This window comes from Miscanthus floridulus, chromosome 9, assembly GCF_019320115.1.
Source record: "Miscanthus floridulus cultivar M001 chromosome 9, ASM1932011v1, whole genome shotgun sequence".
NCBI classification, from domain to species: domain Eukaryota; kingdom Viridiplantae; phylum Streptophyta; class Magnoliopsida; order Poales; family Poaceae; genus Miscanthus; species Miscanthus floridulus.
In genome coordinates, this window is record NC_089588.1 from 22822594 (window position 1) to 22844343 (window position 21750).

Genomic DNA, 21750 nt, shown 5'->3' on the forward strand with positions numbered 1-21750 from the left:
TAGCGGGCAGTGAGCCACGCACTCACCGTGGGGGTGGGAAAGCAGCTGTCTGCGCGCTCCTGAAGGCCTCGGCGGTGGGACGGATGGCGCGGTGCTCCGGCTTGGGGCGGTGTCCGGCGTGGGGAGGTGCTCCGGTGTGGGGAGGTGCTCTGGCGTGGGGCGGTGCTCTGGCGTGGGGCGCTACTCCGATGTGGGGTGGTGCTCGGGCGTGGGGCGGTGGACGGCGTGGGGCAGTGCTTCAGTGCGGGGTGGGGCTCCGACACTGGGTGGTGCTCCGACGGCGCGAGGGGAGGGGTTGGCGCGGGGTTGAAATGAATTGGGATAATTTCAACCCGCGCCACTTTTATAGCAGTAGATCATCACTGCCGGTTCTGCTTGTAAACCGACAGTGATGGGGCACATCACTGCCGGGTCACTCCCTAAACCGGCAGTGATGTGCTGTAGCAGTTAGGTGTTAAGTTAGGTGTTAAGTAGGATAAGATTTCTTTTTCTTTTGAACTCCTCCTACTGGCGCAACGGTTAAGACCCCTCAACTTAGCCCCCGAGACCCGTGTTCGAGTCCCAGGCGGCCCAAATTTTTTTGTTCTATTTTATAAATTATTAATTTATTTTGGGAAATAGCTCATCACTGCCGGTTTTGCTTGCAAACCGACAGTGATGGTGTACATCACTGCCGGGTCATTCCCCAAACCAGCAGTGATGTTGTGTAGCAGTTAGGTTTAACTTAGGTGTTACGTGGGATAAGTTTCTGTTTTCTTTTGAACTCCTCCTACTGGCGCAACGGTTAAGACCCGTCAACTTAGCCCCCGAGACCCGTGTTCGAGCCCCAGGCAGCCCAAGTTTTTTGGTTTAATTTTATAATTTATTAAGCGGTCTAAAGGTCAAAAAGATAAAATAAATGTGTTGCATCACTGAATCGAACCGAAGCCTACAAGTTCCAGAGCAGCGGACAAACCATTGAGCTATCACCTGATTTTGAAAAGATTGAAGGAATTTATTCCTTTGAGTGATTATCTGTCCCTGATTTGTTTGTAGGCCCTTCAACTCCCCGGCCACGCTGGTCGCGCGGTTCCCATATGAAGAGCCGCTGTTTTAATTACCCGGTCCATGAAGCGCGGTTCCCATGAAGAGCCCTTCAGTTCCCCATGAAGAGACACCGCGTTTACCCATCCATCGGCTGCTCGTGCCGGTTCCCAATTAAACGCAGGCGCGCTCCGTCTTCCCAACGCAGGCGCAATAGCGGTTCAACTGTGGTTCTTCCCAATGCATGCAGGCGCGCTCCGTCTTCCGAGGGGTGCGAGTTATTGCACCGTGATCAGTTCCACCACCGACACACCTATATAAGCCAGGCCCTGGCCCAGCCCCCATGCACACAGTCGGCCGCCACACCACCGCGCGTCAAGAAAGCGAAGCACCGCCCTTCTCCCACGCACACCTCGCCCCAGCCCTCGACCCACCGACACGCACAATGCCTCGCTGCTTGAAGACAACATGGGCGAAGCTGAACCCGTCGTCCTCACGTCGCCCCCCGATGCCTCCACCAACGTCGTCGTCCGAATCGGACCTCAAGGTGAACCTCGAGGACGATCCGGACCGTGAGACCGCATCAGAGGAGGAACCGGAACCTCTTCCGGTGGAGGAGGTCATCTTCAACTCGTTGGAGATGGCTCAGAAGGAGGAGGAGGACCAGCACCTCCGTGCCATCACACAGATGGAGACCAATGATTGCATCCTAAAGCGCATCATCGAGATCTCCAAGGAGGAGGAGCGCCACCGTGAGGAGGAGGAGAAGCGCCGCCGCGAGGAGGAGGAGCACCGCCGCGAGGAGGAGGAGGAGCGCCTCCGCCAGGAGGAGACCGAGCGGCGTCTCGTGATGGACGCGGAACGGCACCGGCGTAGGGCTAAGTGAAAGAAGCGCGAGGAGCACCGGCAGCAGCGGGACGACGCATGCGGCAGCACCGGCAGTAATTAGTAGCACTAGTGATTAATCAATGCCTTAGGTCAATGTAGTAATTTACTGGCAGCAGGGGGACGATGCTTGCTGGAGAACAGCGAACTATGCCTGTCTAAAAGAAACAAGGTCGTCTACTATAACAGATTTCTCCCCGATCGTTTCTTTGCCACGTAGTCTTCCCTCGTGACGAGATTCTGGAACTCCGACCCTTTTGATGTCTAGATAATATGTGCAAAACTCAATGGCCTCCTCCGTTGACCATCCTTCAACCATGCCCCTTCTGGCCTGAATCTATTCCTAACATACCTTCTAAAAACTTTCATCAATCTTTTGAAAGGGAACATCTGATGCAGGCACATTGGGCCAAGGGCTCTAATTTGGTCAACAAAATGAATGAGCAGATGCAATGAGATATCAAAGTAAGTCGGCGGGAAATGCATCTCAAGCCTAACGAGAGTTTCGGCTATGTCCCGCTGCAGCTGCTCTAGCGTGGACACATCAATGACCTTTTTTGAGATCGCGTTGAAGAACGAGCAAAGCTTTATGATTGGGGCGCGAACCTTTGGGAGGAGGATACCACACAGGGCAACAGGGACCAACTGAGTCATAATGACATGACAATCATGGGCCTTCATAGGGCCATAGTTGAACTTAAGTTCTCTCATGTTCACTAGCCTCTTCGGGTTTGCACAGTAGCCCGTCGGGACTTTGAGTTCATTGAAGAAAGAAATAAGCGCACGCTTTTCTTCCTTCTGCAATGTCCATGACGCAACCAGAAGTTCGAACTGGCCATTCTCTAGCTCCACGGGATGCAGCTCCTTCCTGATTCCCAAGTGTTGCATGTCCAGGCGTGTGGCTAGTGAATCCTTCGATGTCCCCCCGGTGTCCATCAAGGTGTTAAGAGTGTTAGCGCACACGTTTTTAGTGATGTGCATGGTATCAAGACAGTAGCGTACACACAGAAATGGCCAGTAAGGTAGTTTCCAGAAAACCGATTTTTTCTTCCAAACGCTCCCATCAGGTGCTGCTACTACATTGTCCCCCTTCCTAAGGACAACCTCCAGTTTGTTGAGTTCTCAAAGTATCGCAGGCCCGTCTCGATATTTTGGAGCTAAGCATTTCTCAATAGTACCGTTGAAATCTTTTCTGTTCCTATGGTAAGGCTGATCTGTAGGTAGGAACCTACGGTGTCCCATATAAACTATCTTTGAGTTATTTGGCAGATTTACTACATCGGTGTCGTCCAAGCACTCGACACATCCAGTATAGCCTTTTGTCTTCTCTCCGGACAACGAACCTCGACCTGGCAGGTCAGTGATTGTAACGATAAGTACTCCCTTGATCGTGACATGTTCCTTTTTGTACTCGTCCCAAACATCCGGCACACCCTTTTCAAACATCTCCACTAGTTCATCGATCGCTGGTTCCAAAAACACATCGATGTCATTCCCAGGTTGTCTTGGCTGTTGGATTAGTAGTGGCATCTGGATGTACGACCGCTTCATATAGACCCAAGGTGGAAGGTTGTATATACAGAGCATCACTGGCCAGGTGCTATGATTGCTTCTAACCTGGTCGAAAGGATTCATCCCATCCGTGCTCAAAGCAAACCAAAGGTGTCTTACCTCTCCACCGATGTCCTTATAGAACATAGTATTGACAGTCCTCCAGTCATGCCCATCGACGGGGTGCCTCATCTTGTATCTTTCTTACGCTCTTCGTCATGCCAGCACAACAACTTGGCTGATATTGCACATGCAAATAGCCTATGCACTCGAGGAGCTATAGGGAAATACCAAACGACCTTTACAGGACCTCCTCTGGTCTTGGTACCCTCATCTGACAGCCCTTCCTTGTACCGTGGAGCTTCACACTTGGGGCACTTGTCCAAGTCTTTGTATTTTTCTCCACGGTACAATATGCAATCATTGGAACACGCGTGGATTTTTTCAACCTCGAGGCCGATGGGGCAGATCATTTGCTTGGCCAAGTATGTCTTTTCTGGCAACTCATTTTTTCTGGGAGCATTTTCCTTATTATACCTAACAACTGATCGAAGCCTTTATCACTCAATCCGTTTGTCGATTTGAACTCTAACAGCATGATGTCGGCTTCCAGTTTGCTCATTGGACAATTCCTATACAATAGTGTTTTGCCATCTTGTCTCATTTTCTCTAGCTTTCTCAGGTGTCTTTCACTAAGACATCCGGTCTCTACATTACGTAGCAGCTGAGAAATGCCATCGTTATCCTCGGTGTCGTCAGCTAGCGTGTTCCTAAACACATTATTAACTGTGGCCATAGGTTCTGTGTTGACACCAGGTTCCTCGTCAGCATCGTGGATGGCTACGTCAGGCATGTCCACATCATCATCGTTTTCCTACAGAACATTCACACCAACCTCACCATGCATAGTCCATATCGTATAGTTTGGCATGAACCCCTTGGTAATCAAGTGTGATCGTATAGACTCAATTTGACGAAAGTTCCTAGGATTCTTGCAATCTTTGCATGGGCAGAAGACAGGATTCCCATTTCCAGCATGGGCTTTGGCATCGGTGATAAACTGGCTAACGCCATGCATGTACCGCTTGTCCGTTCGGGACAGATGCATCCACTCTCGATCCATCTCTGCACAAAAAAATACTGAGACAGTAATTACAAAGAATTAATAAGAAATCGAGCTTCATGAACAACAATTGTAGCTCGAAAGTAGCATTTTTGGAAAACATTATTGTATACTAATTATTGGAAAATTGAAATTGGTAGCCCCGGACCTGTAAATTGAAAATCGTAGTAAAAACAATTATTGCACAATATTGAAGAACAACTATTCTACTCTACTTCTAAGAACTAATTATAGCATCACATACTAACAATGATGATCTTGACCACCATGGAATAATTAGCTAGGAATTTAAATGTGTTCATAGACACCAACCGTTTGGATGATGGGTTCACCACAATTTGAGCCTTGCACAAATGTCCATTTGGAAAAGTGCTCTCTAGAATGGAGAAAGAACTAGAATGAGAATCAAGCAATGTAGCCATCAAAACGAAGCTAATTAAGCAACAAAATCAGATGAGTGGATGTTTGTTACTAACCTTAAAGCAAAAAGATCAAGCCATTCTTCAAAATCCAAGCGCTAGCTTCATGGTGAAGAGCAGCCGCAACAATGGAGGGAATGGCCCAAACGCGCGCCTCTGTTCTCGGGATGGAAGAGAGGAGGAAGGAGAGGACGGCTGCAGCCTTTTTGTAGGCTTATCACCGTCGGTTCTTGGCTAGAACCGACAGTGATAGAGTCCAATCACTGTCGGCTCTTGGCTTAAACTGGCAGTGATGAGTGCCCGCCAAAACACTGCCGGTTCAAGCCACAAACCGGCAGTGATGTGGTCCTTCACTGCCGGTTTTAGCCCAGCCCCAATCATTTTCTCATTTTCAAGCTCATAACCAGCAGTGAAAGTACATCGCTGCCGGTTCTCATAAATCCAGCAGTGATGAGGCCGGCAGTGATGCGCAAATCTGGCGTAGTGACAATAGTTATAGTAACGACACGCGATGAACGCATTGCAAAGGAAATTTGAACCACTGAGCCATATAAGATAGAACTCCTGACAAAGGAATTGTGCTGGGATATAATAAAACAAAAATGTGGTTTTGAAGCAAGGGATGACAAAGAACAACTGAAGGATATAGGATTGGAGATTGCCTCAAAATGTGGAGGTGTACCTTTAGCTGCTCAATCTCTTGGGTACACATTGCGGTTCAAGGATTTAAATGACTGGGTGAAAGTTAATGAAAGTGATGTCTGGAATGAACCTAATTCAAAGGATGGATCTTTGCAAAATCAAGTGCTTGCAGCCTTGACATTAAGTTATAGCGGTATGGATCGCCCCCTAAGGTCATGCTTTACCTACTGTGCAATCTTTCCAAAAGGTCACAACATAGTTTAAGATGATCTAAGTCACCAATGGATTTCACTGGGGTTCATCAGGCCAATGAAACCACCGTTCATGAAGCTCCAACTTAGCGAGAAGTACATTGCACAGCTCCTAGGAATGTCTTTCCTTCAGCCTTCAATGCCACCATCGGTGAGTTATTTATGTCAACCTCTAACCTCTGGGAATGAACCTAATTCATTATTTCTTCAAAATATTTGTAATGAAATTCGCATAAATATGTAATTCAACAATTAACGGTACACTGTGACAAAAACAATAGCGACCTAAAATAATTGACAATAAATGCTATTATAAGTATGTATCAGTGCCAACACACTTTTAGTGCACGGGCCATAGATCACGTTTGGTTTGGGGTAATTGAGAAGAGGGGATGGGAGATTAGAGGTAGAAGTTTAGAAATCTTTTGTTTGTTTTGGTGAGAATGGGAGTTCCAGTGGGAAGAAGAATAGGAGTTTAGAGGGCAAACAGCCACTAATTACTTCTCTGGGAGGGGTGGGAATTGTGCTTTAATGGAAAATAAATCTATCCTCACATCCATCATGATTTATCATGATGTGAGGAAGTAATCATGATTTATCCAAATGGTTCCATACCCATTTGGACGAATATGATACCCAAACAGGGTTTAAGAACCAAAATGACATACTTTGTGAGTTCGGGGACCAGGATGACACACCCTCACAAGTTCGAGGACCGGCCATATACTTTACTCATACAAATTAGCTGTAACTTTGTGGTTATCATATTCTTTTAGGTGTGGGCCACTACGTGAAAAACGGTTTGCAGTAACGGGACAAATTTTTTGTAGGGGCGGCTGGTGATGGAGCCGCCCCTACAGTGGCATGCTCAGGAGCCCAAAGACTAGCCGCCCCTACAAATGGAACAGCAGGGGTGGCTGGTGATACGAGCCGTCCCCGGTATTGCTATTTGTAGGGGCGGCTCAATAACCAGCCGCCCCTACAAATGCTCCAACAAATAAATACTCGGCTTCTTGTTCCAGAGGCTTTCTCCCTCCCTCGCTCTCCCGACGCCGACAGGACGACGGCCGCCCCCTCCTCTTCCTCCTCCCCCCTCGCATCGTCCTGGCCGGCCCCCCACCGCTGGCTCCCCGTGCGAGGCGCTGGTGGCGCGACGGCGCCCCCCATCCGCTGCGCTCGGGAGCGCCGACCACCGTCGTCGCCCCTCGGCGAGGTCGCCTCCTCCGGCCCCTGAGCTGGCACGTCGACCTGGGCGGATGGCCCCTGGCGCAGCCACGCCGTCCTAGGGTTTGGCCGCCCATTGGCGCGTACGCCACGCCGCCGCCGCGGTGCCCAGTTCTTCGTCGTGTCCTTCACTGGCAACAAGCACCCAAGTATGCCGGCCCCTTCGTTTCCCTTCCTGCTGCGCGAAACCGAGCACCTAGGATCTGGTTCATCTTCCCTAGATCTGGTTCATCTTCTAGTTTCGTGCGCTCTATTTGCTTGTTTATTGGGTCCAGGTACTGGAGACCGCACCACCACCGAACGGAGGGGAGGGGGCGATTCTTCTGGCATACTCCGCCTTCTACCCCGTGGAGGCGCGTCGGAGTCCAGATCTATTGCCCAAAATGGATGGAGGTGTTGCTTCACCTATTAACTGGCAACATTTCTACTGTCTGATTTTGCTATGTAGTTGTTTGATTGATTGTTCTAGGATTTGATTTGAGCTCTCCTCTGTGGGCTAACTCTGTTTACTTTGTACTTGCATGAATGAACTCTGCATAAATATTCTGCACCAGCAAAGGAGGTATAATGGATTTCATTTCATATTGATTTGTTGTTATGGCTTCCAATTGTCAGTTCGTACCCTTCGCTATCCTGGTGTTCTCAGCATGTCACTAATGATGGTTTGGTGGTTCAGTCTTGCGTAGACTTCTTTTGACATGTCTATTGCTCTGCTCAATTGTACAAATGCTATTGCGGGCCTAAATATTTTTTTTATTATTGCCTTTTTATCTCCTTCAACTGATAGTGAAACACCATGTACTCTTGCTGCACCTCTAGTTTATTGAGATTACAAGCCCTATGTAGTCATCACATGTGTTCTAATAAGCAAATCTGGTTCTTTGACATACTTTTGTTTCCGATTGTTTTTCCTATTTTGTGCGTGCAATTTGATAGGGGCAGGAAGGGATACGTCCTCGCATGTTTAAGTCAGTTATTGCCGTGAACCATCCTGAATTTTCTAGCATGAGACAACAGGTAATGTTCTTTTCAACTCATAAGCTACAACAACCGTTTTTGTGCTGATTAAGGATCATTTTTTCTATTTTATATCAATAACTATAGTATTTTGTTTGAAATAAGTGTCTTAATCTTATTCGGTCTGAAATGTGTTCATACAGGATGCCCTCGACTTCTTCCTTCACCTTATTGACAGAGTTGAGAAGGCAAACCCTGGGAACCATGAGCAAAATCCTTGTTCCGGTTTCAAGTTCGTTGTTGAAGAGAGGGTCCAATGCCCTTCTGGGAAAGTTTCTTACAACAAACGGTCTGACTATATTCTTTCTTTGAGCATACCACTGCTTGAGGCAACTAATAAAGGTAGCTTTTAAAATCTTGACTTGCTTCTAATTAAACATAATGTATTTTAGATCCTTGACATTTGTTGGATGTGCAGAGCAGCTAGAAGCTTTTAATGAGAAGAAAGCTGCAATGGACTTGGATGGAAAAGAAGTGTAAGGCATTCAATCATTTATAGTTCATCCAGTACCTAGTGAGTGTTGGCTTATGGATTACTGTGTTTCCATAACAGGTCTAATGAGGATATTGTCAGGCCTAGAGTCCCATTGGAGGCTTGCTTAGCGAGTTTTTCGGGGCCAGAGGAAATCCCGGATTTTTATAGCACTGCATTAAATTCGAAGACTACCGCCACTAAGTATGTACAATTTGAGCTCTTCAATCTTCAAGGATAGCATGACATAAGGTTCTCGTATCGAAGAACAATGCTTTGTTGCTATTTGACCAATGTCCTAGTTTTTTTTCCAATGAATTAATAAATATTTGGATATTATTGATAACCTTATATATCAATGTTCATCAGTGGCTATAGTAAAGCTCATTTGTACATGAAAAATCATTGGAGACCAGTTTAACTAGGGCAAAATGCAGTGTAGTTGTGTAATACTTTAGCAACTAAGCATGACACCTCAGACCAATGAAGGTACCATGAATTAATTTCATGATCTGCACACCTATGCTTGACTTCCCTGATCAGTCCTAGTATTTGCATTTATTTTAATGCTTGACTTCCCTGAGGGTAGCATAAATTGCGGAAAACCTCCTGACATTAATTGATCCCTTTGTTGATTGAGTTTTCTTGATCAAAGAGCATATTTTATTTCTACACTGGTGGTATGCACTGATGACAACACTTTATTTATTTGTATGGACTACTAGGTGTTTGACATGTTTGTGTTATTTATGTGAATTGATGCTGAAGAACTATGTGATAGCTGCTTGTTATCGTGTTAGCATGAATCGGGTTTTAATTAAAGGAAGAAATGTTTCATGCAGGACTGCTGGTTTCAACACCTTTCCTGATTACCTTGTGTTGCACATGCGCAAATTTGTAATGAAAGCAGGATGGGTGCCAAAGAAACTCGGTAATACCCCCATCGCCGTTTATTTGAGCATAAATGCTGCATGTTGAAATAAAGGTATTCAAATGATCTGGTCCTGGTCCTGAATTTGATTAAAAAATCAGCTTGTATCACTACAAACTTCTAACCCTTGCGCAACCACGAGAAAACGTTGCAATAGGCCCAATTTTGTTGCAAAAGGTAGTTCATACCACAAAATCGCGTTCGTTGGCAATGGTTGCAAAAAGTCACGTTGCAATAAGAACTTGCAACCGTTGCTAGTTTGGCATTGCAAGAGTTAGCTTTTCTTGCAACGTTGCCAAGCATTGCAATAGGACGTTATCGCAACATTCATTGGCGTGGCAATACGAGCACTTGCCACGTTTGTCTTCGTAGCGAGAGGTGGTAAATACAACGAGCGATAGCGTGGCAATAGATTTTTGTTGCCACGCTATAATTTTGTTGCTTAAGGTGTTGTTGCCATGACCGTTGTGCCGTGGCAAGTAAATCATTTGCCACACAAATGTAATCATTGCGAGAGAGTATACATTATTGCCACGCTTGTCTTGGCGTGGCAGTAGTATCATTTGCCACGCAAATTTATCCGTTGCGAGATACCGTTCATTATTGCCACGGCCGCGTTGCCGTTGCAACAGTATCATTTGCCACGCAATTTTAGTCGTTGCGATATACCGTTCATTATTGCCATGACCTCGGTGCCGTTGCAACAGTAGAATTTGCCACACAATTTTATTCGTTGCGGAAGATTAATTGTTATTGCAACAATAGTCATGTCGTGGCAATAGTATTATTTGCAACGTAAATAAGTCTGTTGCCATACAACATATTGCCACGCATCACGGCTCGTAGGTATAGCTTTTATTGCAACGCTAGTAACATTTAATTTTGGTTTAATAAATCATCATTGCAAATCAATAAACCATATCAAAAGCAATTGCACCCACATATATTAATTATAATTAATCATTCAATATGTTGCCAAACCCATGAAATAGTAGCTAAAATCGTAAACGAGTGTACAATTAACTCATTATTTGACAACTTTTTACAAACTTCAAAAACATCTATGCAGCACTTGAGAAATTCCAAGCAGCCCAACATGTCATCTCCTCGGCTATGTCCTCGCTTGATTATGAGCCTCCCACTGAAACCTTGTCCACCTACTACCAAAAGAATATGATTGGGATATTAGAACAATATTAAGTTTACTAATTTTTGCACAAATGTAAAGAGATGAAGATATAAAATGGTTCTAATTTCTAATTTCATATACAAAAGCCATCAACCAAGCTTTTGCATAGTTGAAGTTCTACTGCAATTCTGCAAATGAGCAAATGTTGTCGGTGTAGTTGCTGTAATTCCTTTTTCCATGAAAAAGATGGAAGTCATGTTCCATTGTTCCAGAACCACAAACGTATGAATCAATTTCTAGTTTTACTCAAATTCTTACTGTATGCTTATTACAATTATGTTTTTCCATGAAAATAGCATTCTGTGTTTTCACAATAACTTGATATTTTGTTCTCTACTTTCTCAATCTTTATTTTGGTCTCTGTATATCCCTCTCTTTTCAGAGTTTAAATGTTGTTCAAGATGTCAGCAATCCTTACTCCTTGGAAGCGTAGATGGCTGGGAATTTTAGCAAAATTTCATTGTAAGTATAGGTCGATTATATAAGTTCAATTGACTTTACAAATGATAATCTATATTTTTTTTGCAGGCTACATACTGAAGGCATGGTTCTATTGGGTAATACAAGTTTTTGTAGCAGTCTAGCAGACACATGTAGCTGTGTTCCATTTGATTGCATTATAAGATGTATACATTCTCTTTTGCTCTTTATAAATTCTGCTAAAAGAAGCAGAGTCTATCAGCAAGCCTTGGGGAGGGATGGAGAAGAAAATACGGCTTTGATCCTATCCATCGTGGCCTTTTCAACGGATCAGATGCAGCTACTGCATATGTTACAGTAGCAGCTGCCTTCTCTGAATTTTTAAGGCAGCAGCAGTTTAGTTGATTAGAAAAATCATAACTTGAGCTGTAGACAACGAAAAATTATATTCTTTAACAATACGGAAAGCCCATGAAATTCTCTACATCTTTCTAGTTATTTGTTAAATAAGATTCTGCAGTTATCATAGTCAAAAAACACAAACACCCACTGTTATCCAGACCAAGGTCAAAACCTGACCGGCTACTTTCAAAATTCATAACTCTAATTCTCTAGGTCTAAAATCATGACCTTTCACGACGACAAACATCTCTAAACCCTCTACAACTTTTGTATTATCAAGTATCACAGAAAAGGTAGATTACTACTCAGAACAACTCACCCAATCAAACCTGCACAAGCTGCAGTTTTCAGCACGCATGTTCAATGTATTTTCTACATTTCCTAGTTCAACAAGGAAGGTCACATTTGATAAAATTTCATTAAATCATGCAAGAATTTAGATTCCAATTAGCTGGTTGTTACCTTCCTCCTTTTGGGATTATTTCTTGTCCTATTCATCAGCTGCTGTGAAGTGATATATGTCTTCAATGCAGTCACATTTGCAGGGTTTTCGTTGAAAAGAGCTCTGCTGGGAGGTGCAGTACTTCTAGTGGAGCGAGTAGGTGCTGGTGCACCTTTTTGTACGGTGACAACGCTTCCAGGCTGAGTCTACAAACATCAAGTTGTTTGATCTATTTTAGCTACAGTTCAAGGTACATGGAACATAGTGAAATAATGTCATTACCTCCTGTAACCCATCTTCATTTTCATTTTCATGTCCACCGGTCTCATCTTCCTCTTCTATGATTGGTGCAACTTGTGTACTGTCATTGTTTTGCAGGGTACTCTATACATACAAATATTGGGGGTGAAAGATTAGGCATCACAATCATAAGATTATCAAGAGTACAAAGGATAAAAAATTATTCTAATACCACAATCATAGCTCATTCTTTGTGCTGCGCTAGCATATTAAGAAATTCTTGCTTCATTTCTTCTCTTAAGTTTATCTTAGCATTTTCCAGCTCCTCTTGCATCCTCCTCCTATTTTCTTCTTTCTCCCTTTCCCTTTCTGCAGCTTCTTGCGCAATCTGTTCTTTGAGCTTGTCAACCTCCGCTTCTAAAGCAATGATCTTCTCCCTAGCTGCAGCTTAAGCACGCGCATGTACTTCAAGGTTCTCTTTCATAAGTTCTCTGCGAGTTCGATACGTAGCCAAATATCCATGCCCATGTAATTTGGATGATTTGATTTGTGTTGTTTCTTTGTAGCATGACTGGAAAATCATGTTCTCCTCAACAGTTGTAAGTGCTGGTCTATCAGGTTCTAATCCAATCTCACCAATTTTCATGGTTGCATTTTCCTAAATTAAATAACAGAACATGTAAAGAGTTATTTGGAACATACATGTACCAATTCACATTTTTTTATCATCTCAGCATAGGTGTGTCTAGGTAAGTTCATCCAGACACATTATTGTCAATTTAATTTAAAGATACTGAAAAAAGTTGTACATTTAGTTGATCCATCTCACCTGCCTTATGCTTAGTTACAGTGAAGGGCTGTCTTCTGTCCACCACCTTCCTCCAAGCTCCTTCAAGTATGCAAAGTTCAGAACAAAAAACTTGATCAGAGTTGGGCGTCTGCAGAATATAGAAAAATATAAAAAAAACAAAAAAACTTGATACATAGAATGGGCAATTGATCCATAAAAAACAATATACGCATGCCCATTTGCTAGATGACATTCAGGCTGAACACATTGTGCCTAACAACAAGGTCATGCATCAAAACAGCAGTAACTTCCACATTACCACACCTGGCAAAAAGATCACAATTTGGCTCATTGAATACTTGCTTTCTAAATGAAATAATGGCAGAGGTAGCTTCTAAAAATTCCCAGGCCTTGCATCATACAAGTAACTAGTTCATGTTTACTTGACACTATAAATTAAACAAAGGCAGAGGTAGTTTCAGAAAATTTGGTCAGTGTCTGCAGAGCTAGACTTTCTTTTGGCAGAAGTAGCTAGTTTATGTTTACTCCATTAATTTTGTATCAATCTATCAAATCATTTACCTATTAATTAGTGTGGTTGAGTGGGTTAGAAATGCATCTAATTACACTGACAAAAGAACTACTCAAACTTCCATCTGAAAAGAAACAAAAACAATGGCTAACCGATGCATTGATTTGTGTTGTCACGGAGACTACATTCAATCCCGAACAGGTATACTTAGCAACGAATCTGAAATCTAAATCGCATAGGGCTGGACTAATCTACTAGAGTTGTGAGCACCAGGACATGCTTCCCCTCCTCACGACAGACAACAATCACATGCTTTCCTCCTCTTTCTTAATGAATCCAACACCACTTCTCCCAAAAATCTGAGCAGACGCACGTGCCATCAGCCGGGGCATGCCCTGAGCTGCCAACAGCGGGAGGAAGAGAAGGCTCACCTGGATCTTGTGGAAGTCCAGAGCACCTGGATCTTGTGGAAGTCCAGAGAGAGCTGGAACTGCACGCCATGTCAGGAGGAGCGCGAGGTCGGGGACGAGCTTGACCGGCAGTGAGTGCTAGGACACCACAGTTAACCGGGATGCCGCGCTTCAGCTGGGCAGCCATGGAGTGGCGCAGCAGCAGCGGGGGGCGGCTGCAGCCACGACGCACGGGGAAGACCGGAAAAGGAGCTTACCCTGGCGCATCTGCCGACGAACGCGGTGGCGAATCGAGTGGTGCTCGGTCTAGGCTCGGCGGATACGGTGGTGAGGGGCGGACGGGAGGAGTCGTGGGATCGTGGGGAGGAGAAAGTAGGGTTGCAACCGGACGCTTGCTTTTAGCTCGGGTGGGCACAAAGGTCGCCGTCGGATCAATTCGGGCGGACGAGATCTTCTTACCAGTTATTTGGGCCTCGGGGAGATATGGCCTAGAGCAGATTCCAGAACCAAGCTCAGGTCTTGGGCTGTAAAAAGATTCAGTATTTTTTTCAAATACATATTATTTTTTACCTTTTGAATGCATATTACTATTATATTTGTGTTTTTACACAAACTATAATGCAAAAATAATTTATAATTTTTAAGGAAATATTCTAGTGTGTATAGAATTATTTTCATTCGTTATTGAGGACACAAATTATTTATGATAAAATAAATAGGCAAATGTGTGTGTGTGTGTTTTATTTAAGTGAACTTAACAAGTTTAAGTGTGCTATATGAGTAAGTGAACTTAAGAATAAACACTTAAGCTTTAAAACAAATACACACTTCTATTTTCCATATATGTTTACGTGAAAACTTCAAGTGTACATGTTGAATGGTCAATATATGTTCAAGTGCCATATGTGTAAATGCATATATACTTTAGCAAAATATAAACACTTAACATTATATTCAAGTCTAATAAGCATATCATGTTTATATTCAAATAGCTAGGAACCATTTTCTTGGGAGCCAACCTCCAAGAAACTAGGGGCATGTTTGGTTTACGTTTTAGACCTGACATGGCTAGTCAACTAAACTTGGGCAGCTAAAGCCTAGCTTGTGCAATGCAAGATGCATAGTCACCTCATTCTTTCTTCAAGTAGTGTTTCCTCTTTTCGACATTATGTTGAATAGGTGGCGAGCATCGGAAACGCCGTCGCCATGGGGGCTTCTTGCCCTTGCTTGGAATCCTTGGATCCTAGGATCGAGGTCACTCACTAATGACGAGGATGGGCAGCTCGGTGACGATGAGGACTACAATATCCGCGTAACTTCTAGTCCCTCGAAGACGTCGAGGATGGGCGGTTCAATGGCGTGATGATGTAGGCGCCAACGGGTTCCACAAGTTATTCGATTTCGTGCGTTGCTCCATCTCCTTCCGTGCAGGTGGCACCACCCTCGAGAAGCCCCACCATCGTCGCTCTCCTCTGCATGCCCGTCCTCCAACCGCCACCACCACATTCGTCGCGGTCGTGCCTGATGACGAAGAAAGGGGACTAGAGAAGGGAAGAAGGGAGCCCCATGCCATCGACGCCAGACGCTGCCCCACAGTCTCTCCATCGTGAGCGAGGAAGGGAGCGAAGGATGAACTGCCTCACTGTCTCCATGGGGTACGCGCACGGGTGTGCGAAAGGGCCCATGGGTAGAATTATACCGTTCCTTAGCCTAACCTAGCCAACTAGGAATGATCACCCCTACAATTCCCACAAGACTGGCCTAAGGGAAGTGGGTGGCTTATCTAGACTAGGCTTTGAGCTCTAAAAAGGCAACCAAACAGACCGAAGGTGGCTTTCTAGAGCCTAGTTGGGGGTTGGCCACCCAATCAAACAGCCCCAAGAAGACCCTTGAGGAAATGCCAAATTTCCTTGGCGGCCTAGTGAAACATTTATACTCTAGATTACTCTTGTTTATTTTATTTTTACATTGAAAATCCATATGCATATTAATATGTATTTAGTTAGAGTGTATTTCTTGCTTATTTTTATATAAGAAAAACGGATTAATGATGGTCATGCATTTAGTACATATAGGAACAACATGCAAAATTAAGCGGTAAGATAAGATTATTCAAGCATTGTAGTATGGTTGTGAGTTCAATCCCATGAGATTATTAGCCCACCTTTTTCTATTTTATCATTTAAAGATTTTTTATAGCTACTATCAGATTTTATGAAGTTTCCTAGTGTCTGAGAGTTTACGAGTGTTTCATATTACACTCGGGAGATAAAGCAATGGGTATATTGATTTGTTCCCGTGTGTCTTCATTCGTCTTTGGGATACTTCTGCTTTAGACCTAGAAAGTTTAGTCGGACACAGTCAAAATGAACGGTGTCAGGAGACTCCCGAGTGTTTCAAGAAAAAATGGCCTTCGGGAATTATTTTCGCTAACACGGCGGTAAAAAGTGGCGCCCGGCTGCAGCAAAGCGGTGCCCTTTTCCGCCGCTCCTGTGATATGCGCGCCCAACATTTCAGCTGCGCGCCCAACATTTCAGCTAGACCAAAACCCTCGAAGCCTCGGCAGCAAAGAAACAGTCCAGCTGCGCAAGCACGCGACCTCCGACATGCCGCCACCATCGTCTCCGAACCCGGCGCAACCTTAATCCCACCCGTCCCTGTGACCAGTGCCGTTCCCGCTGCCATACCCATGGGCCAGAATCTTGGAGCACTAATAAAACTCAGCCACATACCCTAGCTCCAATTTATTCCCCAAACCACAGAGCCCCAGTCTGCTCAGGTCCCTACGATTCCCCATCCCTCCTTAATCCCTAGCTCCATATATCAGATCTTCCACTACAGATCCGTGCTCCGTCCCCTTTCTAGATGCAAACGGGGCAGCCTGAGGTAAGAGAGAGAAGGTGGAAAAAAGGAGGAAATTTTGTTGTTTTTTTTGTTTTCCTGTGATTCGGAGGTCATGATTTAACTATAGATTTCCAATTTTGATGTAAGCTGTCGGATTAGAAGAAACCTTGCTCAACCCCCTCCATGGATCCAAATAAAGGAACGTAAGGTAAGGGATGAAGCAAAATTTGTGGTTCTGAGGGGAACTGTCGGATTTGACGAAATCTTGAAGCATCACTCTGTAATGTTACAAAGAAAGTCCTGAACCATGCCTATGGTAACTTTTCTGCATTTTTTTGCTCCATTTTTTTCCATATTCAGTGAAGTAATTTTTTTACAAAAAAAAATCTACGGAAACCATTTAGGTGAACTTAGATTGATGAATACAATATAACTACAAATCGACACATAAATCCTTGTGCAAAATGAAAGGAAATCAGGGAACAGTAGAAAGAAAAAAAATGAGTACAGTTGGGTGTAACTTTGCAGCTTCAAAGATTTTCCTACAATTTATTTATTCCAAAATTAATCCTTGTAGTACTTAAAATTAATACGAACTACTGAGTACGTCTATTATATAGATCATAATTGCTTACTGCTATCATTTGCCCTGTATTTGCATTTATCTTTGCTGCTTTACTACAAATTGTGTGGTTTTAACAGATACTATATTGATCTTAGCTATTTCCCCAAATTAGCTCTGAAGTCACCAAGTCTGCTAAAAGGATCTGCTCCTCAATAATACACCATCACTGCTACTGCACTTGAACTTGTTGGGAGAAGGTAACTCAGTTGTAATTCTTCTTCCCCTTTGCAAGTTAATTTTCTATGGTGCCTTCGTGTGCTGAATATATGTCTAGTGGTCATGTTTATTGCTGTTTAATATATGCAGGTCATCTGCTGCCCTTTAGTTTTGGTATTAGCTACTGGATAAGCGTGTCTAAGGTTTGTTTAATTCAGGCAATACCTTGGTGGGCACAGAAGCCTCCAGAAGCATGGGAGTTGGCTGCAGAACTGAAGTGGTGCAACGAAGATTGGAAACTGAGGTTATGTGCAGCAAGGGCTCGCCGACAAATGAAGTACACTCTCAGAGTTCCGAGCATCAATTGTCGGGTCACAAAATGAAGTACACTATCAGAGGTGCTAACAAATTGAGATAACAAATTGTTTGAAAGAAGGTTGTGCTGCTTTGGCCATGGTAATTTGCCTCTTGCTTGAATGATGTCAAGAATTGTTTCTTTACAATATGATAGTATTGTGAGTTTCTGCAACTTATTGCTTAGCCAAACAGGATAAAAAATGTATAACATGCCTGCATGTTTTTATCTGTCATGTCATTTATTTAGTGAAGTTAGCCAACCAATATTCACTTATAATTTTTTATGTAGATCATCCAAACACAACTGAATATTCCAATACCTCCACTGGTACTGCCATCACAAAATGAACCATCTCATCAGGTTTGTACAGTTTGAACCATGTGATGTCACTTTTCAAAATCAGTGATATAACTTTTTTCTAAAAATGAAGGGCACATCTGGAGGACCAGTGGGTCGGTTTGGCTGCTGGTTGAGGCGGCGCTGCTACTGCTAGATATGCTAGAGAAAGGGAAGTTGCTGCAAATGGAGGTCACATAGATGAATCCATGTTGATCAATTAGGCTAATCTCAGTATGATCTTACGGTTCGCAACATGTGAAGTTTGGGATTTGGCCATGTCCTGCCCTTTTGTGAACCTCTAGAACTTCTGACTTTTGTCAACCTAATATCCTTGTGCAGAATTTTTAGAAGTAGTAGAAGAAATAAGTTAGCCAGGAGACTCGAGTATGTTAGCAACCACTGCAGTCATTATATGTAGACGAGCTAATTTTTCTTTTGTTATAGCAACTGTTCTGAACTAAACTCAATTATTTTCATTTCGGCTTAATGATATGTTCCTCGTGAAACTGCAAACATTTATTCAATTGCTTGCTGAGCGGGGCCTTGGACTATCTTTATATTGAAGTTGTCAACTCTACCATTATGAAAACTACAGGCAAAAGTAGGATAATGTTGTCTGGCAGTTTAAACATTCAGAAACTTGTGGTTGGTGTTTTGGAGCTCGGAGCTCCTACTATCTTTGTATGCTCGTGGAGAAGTTTTTCACCTGACGTAATTCCAAATTTTCTTATTTCTTGTATGTTTTCCAAGTGCCCAACTCAAATTTTCTTATTTTTCTTTACAAATACTCCAACAAACATAGTATGTTCAGTCATTATATGTTTTTGATGCTGCTTTTTCTGAGCTATAATTACTGGAGATGATTGAGATGGGTGGTCCCTGATCATACAAGATCCTACTCTGGGTAATTTGGTGGAGTTTGCCCTGAACCTAAGCAGTTCGTATACCGGGCTCAACGAATGGATGAATCTGGGAGAGGCAAGTGCGGGATCCACCGTAAACAAGATAGGCCAAGATATGGGATGACAGATGTGCTCCAAGCTGCATCTAGACATCAATGTTGCACATTTTGGTTTCGTAATTATGAGTATAGTCATCTGCAAGATGCTAATATCAATTGGAGGGCGCCATACCGATTTTTAAAATGTATTTGCTAAATGTTATTTATTTTTGTTCCTGTAGATTCACTTCATAGCTTTTCTTTGCATAGATTATAAGTCAGTGCATGCCGTGTGAGTCTGTCATTTTTAAAAAATAAGGAGTTTCAATTATTTTCTAAAAATGATTAAAACCTCACTAAATCTTTAGAAAAGTTCATACTAATTCATTATAGCTCAAAAATAAAAAAAAAACATGTATATAACTTTTTCTGAAGATGAGCCCTGCCTCTACGTAGTGAAGCTATGCTTCCATGCATATGGATCTCCCCATTTTTGTTGGGATTTTAAGTTTGATCAAATTTTATATTTTCCTTCCTCACACATCACAACTATAAATACTTGCGTGTCCACTAGTTTGCATAAACTTTTATGGCTGCCAATGACAAGTACACAAGTATACACTAGTGGTACGTAACTTTCCTCTAGAGTGCGAGATTAGTGGTTTGAAACCTAGTGACAATTCTTTTTTCTTATATTTTTGCTAAGCATTGTGCTCCAGAACCTTAGTGATTGCAACGATTTTTTTTTGTTGCTATACATACAACTTTTTTGCAACGCAAGCAACTATTACATACAACGAAACATATTCGTTGCGACATAGACGGGCTATTGCAACCATCAATTAAAGAGTTGCAATATCATCTTAGTATTGCAACGCCAATAAAACTGCCCGCAACGCAAATCAAATTGTGGCAACAGTGATCACTTATTGCAACCGTTCTACAATTGGCTGTGATAACACTTACTTTTCGCAACGATCTCCATATTTATGGCCACGAAACAATTTGCGTGGCAAAAATCCCATCTATCGCAACCGAGAGTGCAAATGGTTGCGATAACACCCCCTGTTGCAACCAAATCTTGTCGTTGCGACAAAAAAGCATGGCATAAGGGTTGGAAGTTAGTAGTGTATCAACAATATCATCTACAAATAATGATATTGGCAATATCTTGCTAGTATTTCAGCTCGGGTTTATCATTTCCTGTTCTGTGTCTGAGAGTAAGCATTAGTACTGATTCCGAGTTGTGCTTACTTACATGACCCACAACTCTATAATAATTTTCGTTCTGTCTGGGTATTTTTTTCTTTCAATTTAGGATCACTTGGTCTTGACAATTTATTTCTTCGCAGATGTTTATATAGATGTGCCAGATACGATTGATATCACACATATGCGCAGCAAAGGTGTACAGCCTGGGGAAGAGCTGCTACCTGAAGGAGGTCAGACTGCCATTCATTAGTTTTTTTTCCCCCTAAATTTTTCTCTTCAGCTTTTGTGACTTTCAATGTACACTTTAGGTTCTGGTGACTACAGTGCCGAGCCTGCTCACCCCGTTGCCAGTGAGGATATTGTGTCCCAACTTGCAAGCATGGGCTTCAACTACCTTCATTGTCAGAAAGCTGCTATTAACACATCAAACACAGGAGTTGAGGAGGCGATGAATTGGCTCCTCTCTCACATGGATGATCCAGGTTGGTTTGCCACTGCAGTTTTGTAGTTAATCATGCTTTTCATCATGAAATAATCAACTTGAAACTTCCGAGTCGAAATTTTGAGAGAAGAAACTGTTTTCCATCAAATTATTTTGTGATGCAGATATAAATGACCCAATATCAAAAGATTCACGTGCTTCTGAGCCGTCTGTTGATGAAGCAAGCGTTCAAACTCTCGTTTCCTTTGGATTTCAGGAAGATGTTGCCATAACGGACCTGAAAGCTTCTGTAAGATTCTCTTTTATGATTTGTTGTTCTGAGTAAACTATTTTGATTCTTAACCTTCAGAAAGTTAGCGATTGCTTATCTGTTCTAATTCCTGCCTCCTGATTCCAACTTTATCATTCATCTTTGCAATGTTCTTATCTCTTTTCTGGTGGGACTCACTACTGGAAACGGGATCTTTGCCGAGTGCAAAATTCTTTGCCGAGTGTCAAAATTCGGGCACTTGGCAAAGACCTTCTTTGCCGAGTGTCGCACTCGGCAAAGAATTGCGCTCGGCAAAAAAAGGCTCTCGGCAAAGGACTTCTTTGCCGAGTGCCAGGCTCTCGGCAAAAGCACGGCACTCGGCATAGGCTGCCCCGCGTAACGGTATTTGGCCACGTCCTTCTTTGCCGAGTGCCTGCTGTTAGGCACTCGGCAAAGAAGGTTTTTTTTTAAAAAAAAATATTCTTTCCCGAGTGTCCCAGATCTGGCACTCGGCAAAGATTTTTTTTGGAAAATACTTTGCCGAGTGCCTTTTTTTAAAAAAAAAACATTCTTTGCCTAGTGTCGCAGATCTGACACTCGGCAAAGATTTTTTTTTTGGAA

General features: G+C 43.1%; 2 protein-coding genes across 8 annotated transcripts in view; one reads left to right on the forward strand and one right to left on the reverse strand.

The window, feature by feature from the left end:
* The first annotated feature begins 1366 nt into the window (after positions 1-1366).
* Positions 1367-21750, forward strand: part of LOC136479461 (ubiquitin carboxyl-terminal hydrolase 14-like) — a 37447-nt gene continuing 17063 nt past the window's right edge. The window contains exons 1-10 of the mRNA XM_066477327.1: positions 1367-1895; positions 5618-5805; positions 8055-8135; positions 8279-8477; positions 8554-8611; positions 8689-8811; positions 9450-9538; positions 20578-20667; positions 20746-20919; positions 21044-21168. Of these exons, the coding sequence (XP_066333424.1) occupies positions 1367-1895; positions 5618-5805; positions 8055-8135; positions 8279-8477; positions 8554-8611; positions 8689-8811; positions 9450-9538; positions 20578-20667; positions 20746-20919; positions 21044-21168 (1656 nt within the window). The remainder of the gene's footprint in view (positions 1896-5617; positions 5806-8054; positions 8136-8278; positions 8478-8553; positions 8612-8688; positions 8812-9449; positions 9539-20577; positions 20668-20745; positions 20920-21043; positions 21169-21750) is intronic.
* LOC136481551 (uncharacterized) lies at positions 10462-14319 on the reverse strand. Of its 7 annotated transcripts, none has more exons than XR_010764760.1 (6): positions 13985-14319; positions 13065-13120; positions 12274-12375; positions 12012-12197; positions 11869-11930; positions 10462-10695 (listed from the first exon to the last, which is right to left on the reverse strand). XR_010764760.1 is itself a non-coding variant. In XM_066478881.1 (5 exons), the coding sequence occupies exons 1-5, from the start codon at positions 14148-14150 to the stop codon at positions 10666-10668; spliced, it is 540 nt and encodes a 179-aa protein (XP_066334978.1). In that variant the 5' UTR covers positions 14151-14319; the 3' UTR covers positions 10462-10665. The 7 variants fall into 7 exon arrangements, 2 of the variants coding, with proteins under 2 accessions (XP_066334978.1, XP_066334980.1); XR_010764759.1 differs by having other exon boundaries at positions 10462-10698; XR_010764758.1 differs by having other exon boundaries at positions 11869-12197.